The sequence below is a fragment of the Folsomia candida genome, unplaced genomic scaffold (genome assembly GCF_002217175.1).
Source record: "Folsomia candida strain VU population unplaced genomic scaffold, ASM221717v1 Fcan01_Sc001, whole genome shotgun sequence".
Lineage (NCBI taxonomy): Eukaryota > Metazoa > Arthropoda > Collembola > Entomobryomorpha > Isotomidae > Folsomia > Folsomia candida.
The window spans coordinates 11,043,896-11,064,240 of NW_019091193.1; the positions used below are offsets into that span (position 1 = coordinate 11,043,896).

Consider the following 20,345-nt stretch of genomic DNA (forward strand, 5'->3'; position numbering starts at 1 on the left):
GGGTATACCATATTTAGTATACCATATTTCGTGTGCAAATTTCGACACCCTGAGGCGGCGGAACTATCCTAATTGCCGAACTGCTGATTTAATTCCATGTAGCTTACACCCTAGAGATCCTTCGATTGAATTAGCAACTCACTTGATGAATTTAAGAAAGCCGTATAAAAAAATGGATTTGTCCCCTGGTTTTAATATGATGGTATAATGTAAAAGTAAACCAGTTTGAGGGATTTGTTTTACTTTTATTACAGTAAATTGGGCAAATATTAGAGCTATATGAACAGATACATATATTTCTAAACACACCAAAAGTGCTAAATTTATCGCAAAATATTTATTCAACGGTCAGTAATAAGGATAGTTTCAGGAACTTAGGGGGATGAAATTGGTACCCAATGGCTCCGTGCTTCTACCAGTCGTGGAAACTAAAGCCACTTGGGGTCCTGAAACTATCCTTATTGTCGACATGCTGAATAAATTCCAAGATATTTAGGGTGTAAACTATATGAAGTTTAATCAGCAAGGCGGCAATAAGGCTGGGTTCGACAACCCATGGAATTCAAACTTACCCCACTGGTAGAAGCAGGAGGGCAGTGGGTACCAACTTCATTCTCCTAGGTTGTAGAAACTAGTCTTATTGCGGACTTGCTAGTTAAACAACAAGTAGTTTACCCCGTCAAGAACATGGGATTTATTCAGTAAGTCGGCAATTAGGATATTTTCAGGACCCCAGGGGGCTGAGCTTTGCCCCAATGGTATACATTTGAAATCGGTTATGCATATGGCATTGTAAAATGAATGGGCTTTGAATTTTGGGTTATGATTGTAAAAAAAATGGCTTCACCTTTATGGATTTGAGTAGTGTACCTAATGTAGAATCGAATTGTATAATCAGTTCTGGGAAATTTTGATTTTCTGTCTGTTAGAAAAATTGGTCGAAGTTATGACTATATGCATCTGTCTGGGAAAGGTGTTGATGGATTTAAAAATAGCTTAATTGGTTATTATGTATTTCTTTGTGTTGTTAATCTAGAATGCAAAGGTTAAATATGTGTTCGCAAACTTGTGTAAGTAGTAACTTGGGAAAAAATGGGTATAGAATGAAAAGAAATTTCGTAATTATGTAGGTAGAGATGCATGGCATGTTACAAGAGCATAAATTTATGAATGCTAAACAAGTATGTTCGGATATCAGTAATTACGTATGAAAATAAGCGAAGTTATCAAAGGCATGGATAAATCTTGTATTAATAATAGTTGGTGCATTTATTAAAAACAATGGACGTGGTATTATATTATACAGAAGTTTATATATAAAAAAACTAAACGGCGACCGTCTCATAATAGCTTCCCTAACCTGACTTAATACGAAATCCTAAATACATATTTGTAAATAATACTTGGGCTCTATATTAATTGATGTGAGCATCCATTCAAACCAAAAGCCAATACAAATCATACACAAATTATGATTAAAATAATTAATTAGTTGTGTACAAAATTTGATAATATAATAGTTAATCTACACAGTAAAAGTAAGTAAAGCGTAAACACAATATAATTGCTATAAAAGCGGTAGCAAATAACAAAATAGTTTTTATATTGATCGGAGAAAAGAATAATTATCATCACATCGTCACTCCTATTCCTTTGGCAATGAGGACTGGCTCCCTTGGGGTGTCGGGGGTTTGAGGGTGGTGGAAATTTTGGCGAGGATTTCGTCATAGACTTCGGGATGCTTCTCACATAGGGACAAAAATCCAGTATCTCTGACCTCTGAACATCTGAGGATGCGACTTCATCGATGACCAGCAGCACATGTCCTCGGCGATTCAGGTCGGATGAGACCCCCGATACCTTGCAATGTTCTCTCTTCAGCTCCGAGACGATGGCATAGAAGGTCTGCTGTGCTTTCTGGGCTGCCTGCGCAAGTTGGCCAACTTTCTTGACCCCTGCCTTGAACACCTGGACATCTTCGTGTAGGTTCTCGATTACCTTGCAGATGGAGCCTACTTGGTTTTTCTGCAAAGGGCCTGGGGGGTAATGCTGGCGGGGTCGTCATCTCGTGCGGTGGTGATATCCTTCAAGATAGTGTCGGGGTTGAACCTGCATAGATATTCGATAAATTAGATGACTTTAGATATATTTCAAGTAATCAAAGCAAAATGACAAATATCTGAAGAATTGTATTGTCCATATATTTATGTGTGTATATACGTTTCTTTGCTCCAGGAAAACAGTTTTCAGAAATCTTGAGCCTCTCGAAATCCAATTCCAGTTTATAAACGAATTTTTCGCCGGCAAGCATTTTTTCTTGGAACACAAGAACCTGGGACTTGATTTCAGAGACGATGGCATCACGATTCTTGTCCTTTGAAGTCTGAGAAGGGTTGCTGCCTCGCCTCATAAGATAATGAACCACAAAGGCCAAACACTGGAGAAATTCCAGGGTGACTTACTTGGGTTTCAAAATTTCGGATAACTTTGCACATTTGGTGACCAGATTGTTCCGTACCGTGGAAGACAAGGAAGTGAAGAATGGTGAAGTTGACTCGGATCCCAGTATCCTCCACATGGCCAAATTTTCATCACCGAATAACTTGATTCCCTGTTGTCTAGGGTGTGCCGACACAAACAGCACTACTGACTCTAAAACCCCTTCGACTTCTTCAACACTTGTGAACTTGTAGTTCCACTTTCCCGCATCAAGGCAGCCGGTCGGACTTATCAAACCATTCAAGTATTTAAGGAAAACAGTCATCCCTAGTGTCATCGGAGCGGACGCTGGTGTTTCCTCTTTTTCAAATCCAGCTTGCCGTCCAGGTAAGACATCACCGGCAGCAGCAACAGCGACGGATGCAGAAGACGATGCAGGGGAGGGGAAATAGGAAGCAACGACAACTGACATTGGAGTTGGAACGATCTTTACCGTCTGTTGGTCCACCTCAATCTCGACACCATCCTGGTCGCCGTCCTCGTCACCGTCGCCATCCTGTTTATCTGAAGGAGAAGCGGGAAGATCAGCAATGGGGGGCGGCAGGATGGGGTCGACGACAACTGCACCACGTCCTAGACCTCGTCCACCACTTCCACCTCGACCTCGACCTCGCCCCGCAGCTCCAAGACCCGGCCCCGTCGTCGTTCTAGTGTCGTCGTCGCCGTCGTTGTCATCATTTTTCCTCTTGACGGACTTCCGGGTCTTCTAAAAAAAAATTTTCACACCTCTGCCTGGCATTTTCCTAAAATAAAAAACATTTGAATCTATTATTTTGTGATCTTTTTAGAAACTTTGAGACGTTTTGATTTTTACTCAAATTGGATCTATAGATGAGACACTTGAAGTGTTTGAGTCAAAATTTCATTATGACCAGACCACACCCTCTGGTGCCGAGGGGGTGCGGCACAACTCAGAATGACTAAATTTCACAGTATCTCATGCATAGATTCAATTTCAGTGAAAATCTCATTTTTCCCCGACCACACCCCCTGGGTGTGAGCTGGGTTGTGATTGAGTTAAGAGGATCCTCCCCCCGAGGTCGTAAATATGATGCCGCAAACCGATATCGATTATCTCGATGCGTTCAATATTATAGAATCCAACATAATATTTTTAAGTGTGCAGCCAAAAACAACAAGAGCCAATCACCGAGTTTCACTGGTTTGGGAGGACGTCGGCTTAGCTTTTATGTTTTATTTACTGGTCGCCAATGATATAAGCATAGGACAAAGTAGTGCTTTACTTGCCCTGGCCCTGGCACACCCGCGACCCAGATGGAAGAGAAGAGAGTCCAGTTGCTGAGCGAGAGAGATACGTGGTGCACGGGAGGAAGCCAGATAGAACCTAGGAGTATTACCCTAGCCAGCTAACCTTGGGCAGGCCGGCCAACAAATTTACGGTGCATGGTTTCTATTTCTCGTAAGATGAGACATGGTGGGGTGACGTGAGGCCAGCGCGAAGCGCCTCAACTCACTCACCATGTCTCAGCTTACAAGAAATAGAAACCATGCACCGTGTTCCGTGGCCTGCCCAAGGTTACCTGGTTATAGTAAGAGGATTGAGTGATTTCTTCCATCAAATTTAACGTATTGAAGATCCCTCATCATAGCCACCCAAAAAGTATACTGTAGACTAAAGCTATACGATTTGATGCTTTATAGCTCATGTAGTTCAAATTTCATCCCGCTGGGTTCCTAAAACTAGTCGAATTACAACTCTAGTCCCCGAAGGATCGTTCCAGAATTGTTACAATACCCCAATCGGCAGAGAAGGCTTGGAAGATTTTGGAGTACTACGTCTTACACTTGTACCGGTTTATTAGCCCAACCGAAGAACTCCGATGGGGAAGGTGGGTTCTCAAGTTTACAAGCTGAAGCTGAAAAGAGCATACTTTTATGTAAGCTACATAATACCAAATTATACGTAAATACATGTTTAGTAATATGTCTGGAAAAGGGCTAGAAGACTTCGCAAAGGCATCGGAGGAGGTCTGCGGCAGCCATGAATTCTTGTGGGAGCAGGATTATATTGTTTGGATCACATGATAGATCGTTTCAGAGATGATCACGAACATGCCAAAATAATTGCCAAAATGATTAACAACAACAGTCAACATGCTTTTGTTAATTATGACGATGTAGAAACAAACATAATTATGGTTAGAGTTATTGGCATCAACATAACCGCATTCTGCAAACGTTTAGCAATTGTTGAACAAAATGAACGAGATGCAATAAGGAGTTTTGTTTCAGTGAAGTGTCTTCCTTGGTCCGACACTTCTACAAGACTAGTGACACACGCCGATATTTCTTTAAAAAATGGCACTGCAAGCCGCTGAAAAGATTTGCTATGTCGTCAAAGGTACTAATGAGGTTTAATAACGTGTATTCAACAAGATTTGCATATGTATGTGAGGTGGGAAAGGTCTATAACTTTTACAGAAATTGAGAATTCTGAGAAACTACGAAGAATTTTACGTATGCTAGCGGGGGAATTGGAGACTGACAGTGGCGTAGTTTCTCAGAATTCTCAATTTCTATAAAAGTGCAATCCTGCATGGATGAAGGGTATGTATCTAAATGTTTGTGCATTCTATTACAGAATTCGTTGAGAAAAACCAATAATCAAATTCTTATAATAAATGATATATTGCGAGCAAGAAAGTGCTATAAATTTGTATAATTGACACTGCACAAAAATAAACATCCGCAAAAAAGCGAGAAGATTCATTTTGCACATCTTCGTTTCCGATTATTCCTTGCGTCATCTCATTACGTAGCAAAAATGAGTAGGGCGGAAATTGCGTACAATAACCCATTCACAACTGCAATTATCTGCAATGACGAGTTGTAATGTAAGCACTTGCAACTTGAAATATTTAAATAATATTTAACTTACGGAAGCCACCAATTTTTCTGTGTATAATTGACATTGAACAGAATATGGCCACAACGGATACAATCTACAAATTTTTCGATCAATTTCTACAGTCGATTCAATTGTCAAACTTCCAACAATCATAAGCAAAACTCCAGCTAGCAAATGGAAAACAATGCCCTGTGCATAATGTTGTTTTATAAATTTAAAATGAATTTTGTTTATATAAACTAGGTAAGTGTAACTAAATTAACTTACGAATATCCTGTTAGCACTGCTATTTTGTAATTTCAAACTGCTTAAATTTGCGAGAAAATAGAATAACGAAATTCCCAAACATGAAACCGTAGACGAAAGAAACGCTTCCTCCTTTATTTGCCAAATGTAGAATGATTCAAAGTGTCCAAAGCTTCCTACGCCAACTGAAATTGCTCCCAATATCTAGACGAAAGAATTAAGAAAACTCCACTTTAAGTTTTTATAATGCACTGGAGAACTGTTGTACGACTACATACGATGGTTGCAAGTTTACAAATTCCTGGAGCCGTCCCCAGATAGCTGCAACTCGTAGTACCCTTGACATTCTCCATACTGTATAGATATTTAATTAGGTTACTGTCCATGCTTCCCTGAATACATCAGGAGTACAAAACTAGTATGTAAAATTATGGTATTGGTGTGCAAGCCCTAGGACAACTGATGCCGATTAACGACTGATTAAGCTAAAGATTTTATTTCTTACATACATTGTTTGACTCGGAGCTTGAAGATGAGCGCAGTAAAGTGAAAGTAAATTCGTAAACTTAAACATCCGTTCAATTTATTATTTAGCCCATCAAATGTTTATTTCCTATCTATAATACGTGTCAAAATCAATACAACCAATTCCCACGCCAAGCCATAGTCAACTATTGACTTTAGCATACACAATAAAAATTACTTTGGTATGTTAGAGATCTTTGGTCGTGAAAACTATGAAACCAGTTAGAGCATAAAGTACAGAGTTTATCATAGCGAATCCCTGTAATGAAATAAACCATCATATAATCTAAATGGCATTAAGTAATACGTGAAAATACACAAGTTCTTACTGCGCTGACTATTTTCTCCCCAAAATGGTGACAGAAAAACTCTGGGGATGTAAGAACCTTCTGTCTTGGAATTGGTCCTGCCGAAATTGCTTCAAAAATAGAACAACCTTCGTCTTCAATTTCCACGGCCGAGAACAATTTTACACAAGCACCAGCAAATATTAATAATGCCCCCGCCATATGATAAGCGGTGTCCTGAAAATAGTAACATAAAATGTAAGTAATTTAAGGTTCGGGAATTTATGTGAGTTCAACATATTCATGAAAATACTTTGACGTCTTACCAACTTCCTGTTTATTGAACTTTCACACAACTCATAGATGAATGCATACAAGACGAGGTATGCGATAGATATTCCAAGGAAAGCACCGGATACGGTCAGATTGTACAATTCGAGTTCAGTTCCTGGTAAAGTATTGACTCCCTGTCGAGTCTGATTTCCATAAAATTCCGTATAAGGAGAATCAGCGTATGAATAAGATGCCAAGGTAAAGGACACAATCCCTAACACCTAAATAGTAATAAATAGTAATAAACAAATCAATTAATTCGGCATTAGCATTTTGGACGGCATCGTACAAAATAGCAAATATCAAATATGTTTTGAGTAAAAATATGAATAATATCGGCAGGGGTCTTACAACGGTGGTCAATTTAAAAATTCCAGGCCGGGTAATAATGTACTCCAAATTTGACATTTTGCAAAGTTATTTTCACCAAGTTCTTACGAGATTTTGTTATAAATTCAACTGAAGGTTTTCATTTTAATTTGTCACTTTGTCTGTTCGTAATAATATGCAAAGTAATTCGCAGATAACTATATAAATATATAATTAGATGGAAAATACACCTGCTGCAGATAGTCAGCAGATCCATACAAGTGTGACCATTTGTGTGCTTGCAATATGAAAATTCGCATCAACTTTGCCATCATTCTTGTCACGAGTATATGGCATTGATATGTTAAGATAAGCTGGACAGGACACCCCAAGATAACAAAACTTCTGCCAAATGTACTCATCTCGAGTATGCGTGCGTATGTATTTATGCAAAAATTATGTATCTCACTTTCATATTGCAACCATTCATTGTAGCACAAAATCTCGTGCAAACGCTATTTACGTTTATTGTAACAAACATAAGCAATGTTTTTCCACGTACTGGTAAATAGATATTGACTATACCACGTTTGTATATGCACGTACTTTGCTACTTTTAGGTTTAAGGAGGATTTTCATAACTTATGTATTTATTGATATGCAAAAAATAAGATGGTGACTCCTCAGTCAAATCATACCATCCCTCGCTCTTCTAACCAGAGAGACTTAAGGCATTTTGCGATTACCTCACTGTTAGAATTATTACTACAGTCCCGCAGGTATTGATTTCTCGGTATTAAAATTATACCGGTCCGTAAAAATTTGATACGGGTATATTAAACGTTAATACCGAGCTCCCATCACGGTCCTTAGTCGTATGAATACCGCTCTGTATTATTAGGATACTGGATTTCTAATAGTGTTCGAAACACAGTGGTTGGTATGACGGGCTACGCTCTAGAATAGCCAAACACAACTTTAGACACAAGATTTATATGTACAAGGTTTTAAAGAAATAACGAAGTTTTTCTAAAATTTCTAGCCATTTTTTACATTGAGTAAAATGCATGATTTTGAAAAGTTGGGCAGATTTCAGTTTTAGTTTTTTAAATTTAATTAAAGCACTGGAAATTCAAGTTATGTGATTTCAATATATTTAGCAATGTGATTTCAATTAAAAGGCTGTGGATTCAAAATAACCCTTAGGTTTACTTATTTATTATTTCATAAATTAAAATCATAACTTTGTCATTTTGTCAATGTACTTGAACTCATAAAATTAATTATAATATTATGTGAAAAATCAATTGAAAATAAACTTTGTACAAAATTCTTAAATATTTTATCATTATCTGAATCCGTTCCTTTTCCTAAATGTTGCTTATTCTCGTGGTTCACTAACGGGGGTCTTTTCCTTTGCAGACGCAGCTTGATATCCCCTGATCCTTGTATCCCAATTAATGTCTGGATCCTCTTTCTTTTGCATCCCAATCAGTGCAACGGTAATCAGATAGAATATTCCATTTATAATCGAGAACGACTGAAATTTGAATAATGGGTAATTGATACAAATAAACTGGATAATTATAATAATGCTCACCCCGCCAGCCAGTTTAACACTTTTGCGTTCTTGGCACGACACACCCCATGGATTTGGGTCACAATATTGTTTATCATATTTCTTTACTGAAGCAATCATCAAGCTTCCTCCGACAAGAAGTAATATTCCTGCCAAGATATGATACACCACATCCTACATAAATACATATTAAAATCTGCACAATATTTTCCACGATTTGCACAAGCCAAAAATTCTTACAAATCCTTTCACAGCCGAACTTTGTGCCAAACTCTTAGACATCAAATGGCCCAGAAGGTATACAATTGAAAGGATAAAGCACGTTACTGCTGACCATAAGAATACTCTTTCGAATACAAATTCAGAGTCGTACTGACTACCACATCCAATGGCGATGGCCCCAAAGATCTATAAAATATTTAAGTAATTACCATAATGAGGCGGTCTGTTATAATCCTGACAAAAAGGTACTTACAATGTGAAGAATTTTAAAAAAGCCAGGTGCAGTCCCGGCGTAGGATCCGTTGACAGCCATTATTTTTTCTCAGACGCTTAAATTTTATTGACACCGTTTTTAAAAATATGTTTTCACTGGGTTTACACATTCACAATGTGTGAACAGATTCAACAAATAACTGGTATACAAGAAAATGGCAGCCGTGCACCATAAGCGTTTTGGACACAGCGAAATAAGGTTACCAGCAATCTAATATTGTTTGTACAATGCTTCGTTATTGATTCATAAGGTGTGGTACGATGAAGTCATTACACGGTTTATATGCGAGTCAGTATCCGGCATTTATCTTATCTGCAAGATAACCCAAAATACGATGATAACGTTTTACCGACCGGTATGACTAATAATGCAATGCAACAACATTTTGATGTGATCACCAAAAACATCAGTCATCGATTTCGACATACATAATTATTATTACTTCCTTCTTTTATTCATATTTATATAGCTGTAGCTTCAATTCATTTTCAAAAATAATTTGACATTTAATTTATTTTTCCAGTCCCAAGTGAAATTTGCTTGAATAAGAAAACCTAATGCTGGCTTAAATGAATGGTTAACCCCGTTCTAAATAATTTTGTGATAAGAGAAAACAATAATAAAATAATACAGTACTGCATACTGGTCAAATCAGTTTCTACATATGCATGCATGCAATGTTACAGAAATAAGTCAAATATCTCTCGCACAATAATCTTGCAATAGAGTACACCAATATATGTAAATACATAACTCTCACATACATATGTACATTTGCATTCCGGGTAACCACTAAAATGACTAATGTTCCATTAGACTCAATTTTTGTTCCATTAGTTCTGTCTTTGAAGATTTATTATCAAACTGTCATAATTTGGAGGAAGACTATTCATTATTATGATAAATATGTATGAAAGTACATATGCACAGGAACATTCAGAAATAAGAAGCTATTCATATCAAGAACATGATTAATTTGAAAATTGTTTGCTTCATTAACGACACAATTAATAATCTGCCCACTTCATTTGTGTGACACAATGCATAAAACCAGTTTCGAACTTAAGACTAAAGTTAGTTGCATCATGAAGTCCTTTGGATTCTTTTCCTGCATCTGGTTAGGGTGGATTTTAGGTTTCCTTCAGTTAAGTCCCCCATGGAGAGATCCCCCATCTTTCAACTCTTGGAAGTCTTGGATATCGGTGTGGTCACTCATTGTACTATGTGTGCAGCATGTACTTTTAATAGATTTTAGTCGACAGACAAAGTTGGTTGACGGGTTGGCTGTAAATTTGCTAGCAAAGCAGCTACACGCCTTGATGTTTATTGTGACATTTGGAGCGTTTTGGACAGTCAGAGTAATATTTCTTATTCGTGCAAAAAAGTTGGCTAAACTTCTTGGTGCATTTTATGTTTATCCCATCAAAAATGAGTATTTCAGATGGAGGGTAGCATGGAGAGTGGCAGTTTTCTTTGTCTGTATTTCTGGAATTCTGGTAATTTCATCTTCTGGACTTTTTGTCTTGGCTGTGCGAAGTAAATCACGAGCAGCAGATTCCCCTCCGTGGTTTTTTATTTTTGGGAAAGTGCTATCTGGAATTCTTAGTGCATTCTTTGGGCATATGGCCTCCATGGCGTCGACGAATGTGGCTTTTGCGTTAGTTATCTACATCTCTTTTTACCTTGGTATGATTTATTGCGACTTTTGCAATGAGTTGGAAGAATTTTTAAATTTTAAAAACAAAAATACATTATTTTCAAAAGAATTTGTGATAGTGAGAGATGCAAATTCGAAGAAACTAAATTTTCTACATTCGCCTTTGTCAAAGGAAATTTTGTTAAACAAGTTTGAAGGCATACGAACACTGTTTGAGGAGGGTAACAAGATCATAGCTCCACTAGCTCTGGTCGTGATTGTTGTTGAAACTTTTCGAGGTGTTTCTGGAGGTAAAATAGCAATCATAAATGTAATTTAACCATAATTAAACACATCTTTACATGATCATCCGTATTACTAAATGAAATTCAGCCCATGAACTACTAATCAACAAGTTGGGAGGTTTTTTTGCTTTGGATAACTACCTGAATGTTATCCAGCAGCTCATTCATGCTGGACTTGTCTTTGTGGGACAATATGTCGTAGACAAGGTATGACGGGAAAAAGTGATGATAGATGGTCATAACCTACATACGTGAATCTAGTGCTGGTTTTTCATCGCTTAATTGCAATTTTAGATGAATGAGCGCAAACAGCAGCTTTCGAAAATTATCGCTCTTATGGAGGAAACTGACTCGAATCACAAGTTCACCGTGAAACTTGTTAATTACGTGATTGATTTCGACTGGAAACTTTCAGGATACGGATTCTTTTATGTGGATAAAAAACTTCTATCTGGGGTGCGTGAGATTTTTTAATTGGGTCAAACCAAAATGTCATGTCATTCATATTATTTATATGTGTTTGCATAATCAAATACGCTTTATAAGTTACGAGTACACATATATTACTCTGGTAAATAGTAGATAGATATGATTAATGAAGGATAAGCGTGCAATAAGTTTTGACATTTATTTTTATTAGATGGTGGCAACAGCGATGACATACATCGTGATTCTGGTTCAACTGCAAATATCACTCCACTCGCCAGCATGTCGAACCAGTTTTATCCTGAGTACCATCAACGGCACAGAAATTGGTTGAAGTTAACTTTGTCCAGTGCATAATTATTAATATCAATATAAGCATATTACTATTCTTACACCTAGTACATCAGTAAATACATAGTACGTAACTCCAATATGAATCTGACAAATTCTGAAATCCTGTTTCAAATCTCAAAGAAATCAGAACGACAAATTATTGGTTTAATGTCAGGTACATCCTTGGATGGGTTGGATGTTGCACTGTGCACCTTCAAAAACTCTGGGCTTGCAACTCAAGTCCAACTAAAACAATTTGAAACGGTTCCATACTCGTCCGAAATAAAACTAAAAATCAAAAATGTTTTTGCGAAAAAAATTGTAAATTTGTGCATTTTAAATGCTTGGATCGGTGATCTCCATGCAGGAATAGTTCTTAATTGTTTACAACAATGGAATATCCCAACTACCGACGTCGACCTTATAGCAAGTCACGGACAAACAGTTTATCACGCTCCAAAATCATTCCATGGAATGTGCGGTGAACCAAATTCTACTCTGCAAGTTGGTGATGGGGATCATATTTCAGTGAAAACTGGAATTCTTACTGTATCAGATTTTCGCCAAAAGCATGTCGCTGCTGGTGGAGAAGGAGCACCGTTGGCGTTATATGGTGATTATTTCATATTTTCAAAACAAGGGGAAAATCGGATAATGTTAAACATTGGTGGAATTAGCAACATTTCCTGCCTTTACGGAGATTTGGATCCTACGAAAGCATTTGCGACAGATTTGGGACCTGGTAACACAATGATTGATACATTTACAAGAGAACATTTCAACCAAGATTGCGACTACGATGGAAAAATTGCCAAACAAGGCCAAGTGAACATGTTATTACTGACTGCACTCAAAAGTCATCCGTTTTTTAGTGCACCTTTCCCAAAAACAACTGGTCCAGAATTGTTCAACCTGAGTTATATCCAAAATGCTCAGATTAGCAGCGCCACTACGAACATTAGTAACAATAATATTGTCGCAACTTTGACTCGATTCACCGCAGAAGTCATAGCAGACGGGATTAATAAAGTTTGTGTTGAAGATCACTCATTCAAAATTTTTGCGAGTGGTGGGGGAGTACACAATCCGGTTTTGTATGATCATATTCAAAACTTGTTAAGTCAGACTCAAATAAAACTGACTGAAGAACTGGGAATACCTGGAGACGCTAAAGAAGCTATTTTATTTGCGACGTTAGCCAATGAACTGGTTGCCGGGGGTCGAACGAATTTTGGAGATCGGTTAGGAATTCCAAGTGTATCAATGGGAAAAATCTCATTTCCTGGTTAGAATATGATTACCACAATGTACCGATATCTCTTAAGTGTAGTCAGTAATACAGTCCATAGTAATCGAGTACGTATCTGTGTATGTATGTATTGCAGGTGTGTTATGTATGTAATACATTATGCAAGATGAAGCTGTAGTTCAGATGATTGTAAAATTATTAATAAAAGTATGGAATAAAACAAAAGGTTGTTTACAAGAGATTTTAATCATTGCATGTCATGCCTCGCCCAATAGTTACCTTGTTGTGACAATGCATCGATACTATCGAGCCAGATTATTCAGGAGTCAATAACCGATCTTGGACTGGGAGAAGAATAAAATACTTGGAGACTATTCTTATTATTCAAGTCAATCATCATCCTCGCCGTCTTTTTACTTCCTTGCTCATACATTCTGAAACGAACATTTCGGTCTTATGCACACATGTATTTATTTAAATGTTGGTTTGTCTCACTGTTAGTCGTTATTTCCTCATAAACTGCGCTGCATATGGTAAAAGGGAACATGTTTGATTCTGGCCTTGAAAGGTAGATTTAGAATTGAACAATGAACCTTTTTGTTTGCATCATGATCAAGTCGCTCAGTCTCAATCTTCATTTTTGATTGAAGAAGTCGAGTAAAAAGTGGAGCTGATCAGTGGCTAGTTTATAGTTTTCAGAAGCATTTTCATAGCACTCATAGTTTCATAGCTTCTCGCCATGATTTTGATTCTAGTTTATCAAATTGCTGTAGTATTCACCATAGTGTCTGGTACAGAACAAATTTTGGCCGACTTTAATACGCCAGGAGGTGCAGGAAAACCTGCAAGAGTTTCATGCTACTACTCAAATTGGGCTGGTATGTAACAATATATACTATTAAGAAATTGTATGAAGTTCAGTATATTTTATATGATGATATTTTTAATAATAATTTTGTAACAGCATACCGACCTGGAATAGGAGCTTACAATGTTGAGGACATTCCTTACATGAAATGTACTCATGTGATTTATTCGTTTGTCGGACTCTCGAACGTTACTTGGGAGGTTTCTATCCTTGATCCAGAGGTACAAGTCTTATCCATTTAAGCTGATGTTTTTGTCTAAACCAATTTAAAAACTTTTACAGCTTGATGTAAAAAATGAGAATTTCAAAAAATTCGTAGCATTAAGAGAGAAGAACCCAAACCTAAAATTGGTTGTAGCTGTTGGAGGATGTAAGCTTTTATAAATACTTAAAAACATATTTACAGATGCCATTAAAACGGCTTTTAACAGGGGGAGAAGGAGGCCGAAAGTATAGTCAAATGGCATCTTCACCTCAGCGACGATGTAGTTTCATCAATAGTGTTGTAGGTATTTGTGCATATTTATAAGATTTTTTATTATTTTGTATAAGTCAATGGGTAAATGATTATATGAAATTTTAGAACTCATAAAAGAGTACGGTTTTGCCGGAATTGACGCTGATTGGGAATATCCTTCAGCCGCTGACCGTGGGGGAACATTTGGAGACAAGAAGAACTTTTTAGAACTCGTCCGTGAAATGAGATATGTTTTCAATACTCACAATCCTGAATGGGAAATAACGGTAGTTGAGTCAATATGTATGTATGTATTAGAGACACTAAAGTGGTAGTGTGTCACCAATTTGCATTTCTAGATTGCTGTCCCAGTGGCTGGTTTTCGTCTAGCAGAAGGATATTTCGTCCCAGAGCTGTGCAGGTTTTTGTGACAATATTTGCGACAAAGTTGTAGTAGCTAAATTGTAGTTGCGATAACTTTTCTTTTCTCTGACACTATGACATTAATTTCATACTTATAGGTTGGCCAATGCAATCCACTTAATGGCGTATGACTTGCGAGGAAACTGGGTTGGTAAGTCGGACATTACTTCAAAAATCATAATGAAAATAAGATTGATGGCTCATCTCCATTTGGCTTTCAAATATTAAGGATTTGCAGACACCCACACTCCTCTATTCCGGAGACCTCACGATCAATACGCGTATGAAAAATTAAATGTAAATGACGGCACGGAGTTGTGGGTTCGTGAAGGTTGCAGCGCTGATAAGCTCGTCGTTGGCACTGCATTCTATGGGAGGAGTTTTGCACTTTCAGACCCTAAAATGAATAAATTAGGCGATTACATCAACAAGCAGAAAAACGGAGGTACTTTCAAAAGATGTTTGTGCACTTTGCTGGCAATTATTGACTCTGAAATATGTAAATTTAGGTGATCCAGGAGAGTTTACGAATGCGAAAGGGTTTATGGCTTATTATGAAGTGGGTTTCTGTTACTGGAATATTTAATCGGCTATGCATTGAGCGCTTTCATAAAATTTTAATCTGGACCATTATAGATTTGCCTAAGAATCAAAAGCGGCAATTGGACCAAGGCATATGATACACATGGAAAAGTCCCATATATTTACACGGACACCAACTGGATAGGGTACGAAGATGCAGATTCTTTGGGAATAAAAATGAATTTTGTCAAAGACAAGGGCTTTGCGGGCAGTATGACATGGGCAATTGATATGGACGACTTTCAAGGCGTGTGTGGACAGAAGGATGTGTTAATTGATGTTCTATTTGCAGGTAGAAGGAAATACAGTTGCATATAAAAACTACATACATATGTACGTATGCAGGTATACATCAAAGTGCAAAATATAATTTCAAAAAACCTAAATTTCAGGCATGAAAGATTACATTGTCCCAACTCCACCGTCTCCAGTTCCTGTTGCTCAGTGGAAAATGGCAAGCCCCCCAAGCCCTCCAAGAGAATGTTTGAAACTTGGACCTGTTCCCACAATTCAACCGACAATGTCTCCACCCACACAGCCGCCATGGATGACATCATCATCCACATTGTCAGAAATTTCAAGTACTAGTACCAGCCCTCATGTAACCAATCCACCAATTAGCACAGAAACTGACACTTTAGTTTCAATCACAAACCCTTCTTCAACGCCACAAGAGACTTTGATTGATTCTATTAGTACTGCTAGCACTACTCAGGTTAGCATGCAAACTCCCGATGAGGGGAGTGATAATAATATCCTCCCAACAGTATCCCCCCAGATTGAGGGGTCTGTTGACTGTACCAAAACCCAGTATTATCGACATGTCATCGATTGCAGAAAGGTATGTCTAACGTATGTATTTATAATGCGTCTAAAAAGTACATGCATAAGTACAATTATTTCTTGTGTACGTTTTTTAATATTTGCAGTATTATTGGTGCGTAAACGAAGTTCCACAAGAGTTTGCTTGTCCACACGGAACAGAATTTAACCTCAACGAGAAGACATGCGATTGGCCAAGTCCTCAAAACCAATGTGCTCAGAAATTATTTTACTACTACAATAATCTGTAAGAGACAAGGAAATATTTTGTTTATTTGAAAAAAAAGATTATGCACAGTCATATTAATAAATAAGATTGCAACGAGCAGCACAAATTGTAATAAAGAAAGCAGTGAACAATAATGTAGCAGGATTTTCCAAAAATCCAGCAGAATTATGTTTTTCAGTTGAAGTTGTTTGGGTTTGAGAAGAAGTCGTAGTTGATTGTGCAGATGTTGGTCGAACCGTTGTTGTTACGCGGACCCTGGTGGGAGAGGGAGGAATGGTCGTCAATTCAGCGTCAAGTCCAGCACCAATCCAAGAAGCGGTATAATGGGTGTCGCGAACAGGGGATTCCAGAATTTGCAAATATTCTTGATCAGCTTTTGTCAAGCTGGGCCAATCATTTAAAACTGATGCCGGGTTAGCAGGATGGCTATAATGATATGTACCCATGCAGTTTCAATTAGTCATCATTTAGTTCAGATTAGTGTGCGTACCCAGTTGCAGCAAAGTTTGCCCAGCAATCAAGCATCATTTTCGAGACTTTTGCTTCGTTAGGTTTGAAGGGTAGCATAGTCATTGAATACAAATACACCAAGTCGTCACCGTGAGCGATCCCTGACAAAAGGAAGTGACAAATTCACATTATTAAGTAGCTTCAGCTACTTTATGTGAAGACTTTGTCTGTCTGTCTGTCTGTCTGTCTGTCTGTCTGTCTGTCTGTCCGTCTGTCTGTCAGCAGGATAACGGGAGAACGGATAAAGATAATCGAAATCGGTTTTCGCCATCATACATAATACCCCAGGGGGAGGATCCTATCAACTTTTGGGTGCAACCGGACCACACCCCCGGTCGCCAGGGGGTGTGGTCGGGGCAAAATGAGATTTTTAGTGCAATTGAATCTATGGATGAAATGGAGTGAAATTTTGAGTTCCCCCGTTGTGCCACACCCCCCGGGCGCCAGGGGGTGTGGTCGGGGCAAAATGACATTTTTGAAAAAATTGAATGCATAGATGAAATACAGTAGAATAAAGTGCTCCCGAGTTGTGCCACACCCCCTCGTCACTAGGGGGTGTGGTCGGGGCAAAATGAGATTTTTGAAAAAATTGAATGTATAGATGAAATACAGTAAAATCAAGTGTTCCCGCGATGTCGTGGGAGTGCTTGGAGTGAAGTAGTCTGAAGCTACTTCCGTATGCGCGTTTGCGACGGTTTATTCCTACTTGCTCACGTCGCAGGTGAGTTACATACACAATCTTGTCGTTTTATTTCTGTACCTCCATTGAATGGTGGAGCACCATCGATAGGAAACAAGCCTGAAAACAAACTTGCAGACCCTCTGAAATCAAAGCCATACCAAAAAGTGTTGTTGTTAAGATCAGAGTGTTTCAAGGCTGTGTTGTAAGATTCTGCTTTGAAGAAAAATACGCTAAATATCTAGACATCACAGAAATACAGGTTTTACAGATATGAATGTGGAAATTGAGTCAATACTTCAAACATATATGTAATTATAGTTGTCGTCTTACATCCATTAACCCAGGAACCATTTGATCAAAATCTCCACTGAGCCTCGCATCATCTCCTAGATAAGTTTTTGCCACTGTTTCATAAATCCCAAATGGTTTATCTTCCAGTCCTATAAATAAATTTTAGTTAAATATCATGAGCACCACCGCTATGAAATCAATGAATCTTACCAAATGAATTCAAAATCAGTGGAACTAGTTCATTCCGCAGAAACAGTGTGTCATTTACCAAGCCATTGGCAGCAAGAAATCGATGGTACAATATTCCCAAAACGAAAGATCCGTCATGCTTTGTTGATCCCATTAGCAATGGCACATTTGCCTGTTCGCCACTGTCGAACACAGCTTGTGGATGTCTTGGAATTATTTTTTGATGAGTAAGAGGATAATCCTGAACAACGGGAGCTGCTACTTGAGTACCCAACCCACCTTCGCTTCTCTCTTGCATCTTAGGATTTTTTTAGAAAAATTAATAAAAATTGTAACAACTTTGTGCGTAGGCAAAATTTATTTAAGACTGACCTGATATTTCAGAAGACCATCAACTAAGTCCTGGTACGGCACGTTTTCCATGCAAGTTGTAATCTCATCCATATTTGGAATTGGATTTACAGTTGAATTATAGCAACCCAATAATTCTGTCATTTTCAGCGAGTCCTGCAAGTTATTTTGTACCGTTCCCCAATTATTTAGTGCACTTCCGCTGGCAGCAATTGCTCGGTGAAATAATCCTTTGGCCAAAGGGCTTGCGAACAAGTGAGTCACAATTGCGCTCCCAGCACTCTTTACATAAGATGTATTAACAAATTGATTTTTTCGTGTAAAATTAAACAGTATATGTAAATATATGCATGTGCGGCATATGTAGATATGTACCTGGCCAGCCACGGTAATTAAATCGGGATTTCCTCCAAAATATTTTATGTAATCCCGTGTCCACTGCAGTGCATTTAAAACGTCATACAATCCTGCATTTCCAGGAATTCTGTCATTTTGCAAGGACAGCCATCCTGTTGCAAGTTTTAATACATATGCACCATGTTATGGGAGTGTTTACGACAAAAATGTGAAAGCAAAGATGATGTACCTGGCAGCCCAAGCCTGTAATTGAAGCTCACGTAGACCACATCTCGATTCATTAGTCGAAGGCCAGAATACAAGGATCCAGCTCCAACTAAAATAATTATGAAAAAGTGCACAATTGTTTTGGTACAAATAGGACTCAACGTATAGTCCAACCTAATGATGGGCTGGTCAAATACCAAAATGAATCATATTATCGGTAGCAAGGTTTACCCGTAAATGCTCCTCCGTGAACGAAAAAAATAACTATAAGCAATGAATAACTGTGTTAATTGTTAGTACAACCAATTATTAAACCAAGTAGTATATCAATGTTTAAAATACCAGGACGCAGTGCAGTGTCGTTGCCGTCATATTTCTGTGATCATATCATGAACGATGAGTTTACTACTAGTAATTAAATTCATACGTATACTTACGTATGCATTTACGCTTTATGCATAATTATAAATGTACCTTGTGAGTATATACATTTATGGATAGGCATTGTTCGTCTTGAAATTGATGCCATGGCTGGTAGCATCGAATTAAGGTATTGATGGTAGCGTCGTATTCTTCTCCCTCGGGAACCAAGGGTCCACGATTTAATACAGATGGCTAAGTATAATGATAAGTTTTGGAAATAAGACTTTGTCTGTATAATAAAATTTACAGTAAAGTTAACAAACTTGGAAGCGTCCAACGACATTAGCAAAACGAATATTCAAAAAATGAATATACGGTCTTGCAGGGTTTGGTTCCTCTTGAGCCGAAGATCTATTTGATCCACGAATTCTACCCAAATCTGGAACATCAACCACTAAGTCTTCTGGCGTAAACTGACAAGTCACAGATCCCAACAAACAGGAGGCTGTGACTGCGAATAAATTATAAAAGTATTTCATTTTAGTTTTTGCCCAGAAAATCGAAACAGGAAGGTTCGCCACAAACTGCTAGTACCAATTAATAATTTATTCATAAAACGAGTCATCCCTATATTTTATCTGATATTGTTGATCAAACAACGCATTCAGATTAACGGTGCAAAACAATCAAGTTTAAGGTTACACAATGGGCTAATAAATCCTACAAGGATTATCCTGGATTTTGCACAATTATAATGCGTGCAATATTTATCGACTTATTACGCCTGTTAATTTTGAAAACTGTGATATTGCATCACCCTCATTTATTAAGCAAGATTAAATAATAGTACACATCTTGATTAAGCACATTAGATAAAATACAAATTCAAGTAAAATTAAACATCAAAAACATGTGAATATGT

General features: G+C 37.8%; 6 protein-coding genes and 1 long non-coding RNA gene across 8 annotated transcripts; 3 read left to right on the forward strand and 4 right to left on the reverse strand.

The window, feature by feature from the left end:
- Window positions 1-5,129: 5,129 nt before the first annotated feature.
- LOC118433493 lies at window positions 5,130-5,884 on the reverse strand. The gene is made up of 3 exons (XR_004833409.1): window positions 5,636-5,884; window positions 5,399-5,557; window positions 5,130-5,334 (listed from the first exon to the last, which is right to left on the reverse strand). It is a non-coding gene; the product is annotated as an uncharacterized LOC118433493 (long non-coding RNA).
- A 287-nt stretch (window positions 5,885-6,171) lies between these two features.
- On the reverse strand, window positions 6,172-7,476 carry LOC110863281. Its single transcript, XM_022112545.2, has 4 exons — window positions 7,111-7,476; window positions 6,753-6,980; window positions 6,469-6,663; window positions 6,172-6,398 (listed from the first exon to the last, which is right to left on the reverse strand). Exons 1-4 carry the CDS (start codon window positions 7,165-7,167, stop codon window positions 6,327-6,329), a joined length of 552 nt encoding a protein of 183 aa, XP_021968237.1. The 5' UTR covers window positions 7,168-7,476; the 3' UTR covers window positions 6,172-6,326.
- Window positions 7,477-8,251: 775 nt separating this feature from the next.
- On the reverse strand, window positions 8,252-9,389 carry LOC110863385. Its single transcript, XM_022112684.2, has 4 exons — window positions 9,123-9,389; window positions 8,888-9,055; window positions 8,669-8,821; window positions 8,252-8,608 (listed from the first exon to the last, which is right to left on the reverse strand). The coding sequence occupies exons 1-4, from the start codon at window positions 9,180-9,182 to the stop codon at window positions 8,450-8,452; spliced, it is 540 nt and encodes a 179-aa protein (XP_021968376.1). The 5' UTR covers window positions 9,183-9,389; the 3' UTR covers window positions 8,252-8,449.
- Window positions 9,390-9,991: 602 nt separating this feature from the next.
- On the forward strand, window positions 9,992-13,317 carry LOC118436463. Of its 2 annotated transcripts, XR_004835468.1 has the most exons (5): window positions 9,992-11,090; window positions 11,173-11,291; window positions 11,379-11,540; window positions 11,725-11,927; window positions 12,019-13,317. XR_004835468.1 is itself a non-coding variant. In XM_035854605.1 (4 exons), exons 1-4 carry the CDS (start codon window positions 10,184-10,186, stop codon window positions 11,842-11,844), a joined length of 1,308 nt encoding a protein of 435 aa, XP_035710498.1. In that variant the 5' UTR covers window positions 9,992-10,183; the 3' UTR covers window positions 11,845-13,317. The 2 variants fall into 2 exon arrangements, 1 of the variants encoding a protein (XP_035710498.1); XM_035854605.1 differs by having other exon boundaries at window positions 11,725-13,317.
- LOC118437329 (anhydro-N-acetylmuramic acid kinase-like) lies at window positions 11,943-13,133 on the forward strand. The gene is made up of 2 exons (XM_035856290.1): window positions 11,943-12,018; window positions 12,211-13,133. The coding sequence occupies exons 1-2, from the start codon at window positions 11,943-11,945 to the stop codon at window positions 13,131-13,133; spliced, it is 999 nt and encodes a 332-aa protein (XP_035712183.1).
- A 373-nt stretch (window positions 13,318-13,690) lies between the features above and the next one.
- LOC110846330 (endochitinase) lies at window positions 13,691-16,607 on the forward strand. Its single transcript, XM_022093045.2, has 12 exons — window positions 13,691-13,970; window positions 14,057-14,181; window positions 14,243-14,330; window positions 14,392-14,469; window positions 14,544-14,704; window positions 14,777-14,838; window positions 14,939-14,991; window positions 15,070-15,285; window positions 15,350-15,399; window positions 15,477-15,714; window positions 15,815-16,263; window positions 16,352-16,607. The coding sequence occupies exons 1-12, from the start codon at window positions 13,832-13,834 to the stop codon at window positions 16,493-16,495; spliced, it is 1,803 nt and encodes a 600-aa protein (XP_021948737.1). The 5' UTR covers window positions 13,691-13,831; the 3' UTR covers window positions 16,496-16,607.
- LOC110846320 (carboxylesterase 4A) lies at window positions 16,491-20,031 on the reverse strand. The gene is made up of 12 exons (XM_022093029.2): window positions 19,747-20,031; window positions 19,535-19,675; window positions 19,403-19,436; window positions 19,292-19,324; window positions 19,083-19,169; window positions 18,872-19,005; window positions 18,518-18,778; window positions 18,167-18,443; window positions 17,996-18,105; window positions 17,744-17,903; window positions 16,964-17,084; window positions 16,491-16,899 (listed from the first exon to the last, which is right to left on the reverse strand). Exons 1-12 carry the CDS (start codon window positions 19,960-19,962, stop codon window positions 16,548-16,550), a joined length of 1,926 nt encoding a protein of 641 aa, XP_021948721.1. The 5' UTR covers window positions 19,963-20,031; the 3' UTR covers window positions 16,491-16,547.
- Window positions 20,032-20,345: the final 314 nt, after the last annotated feature.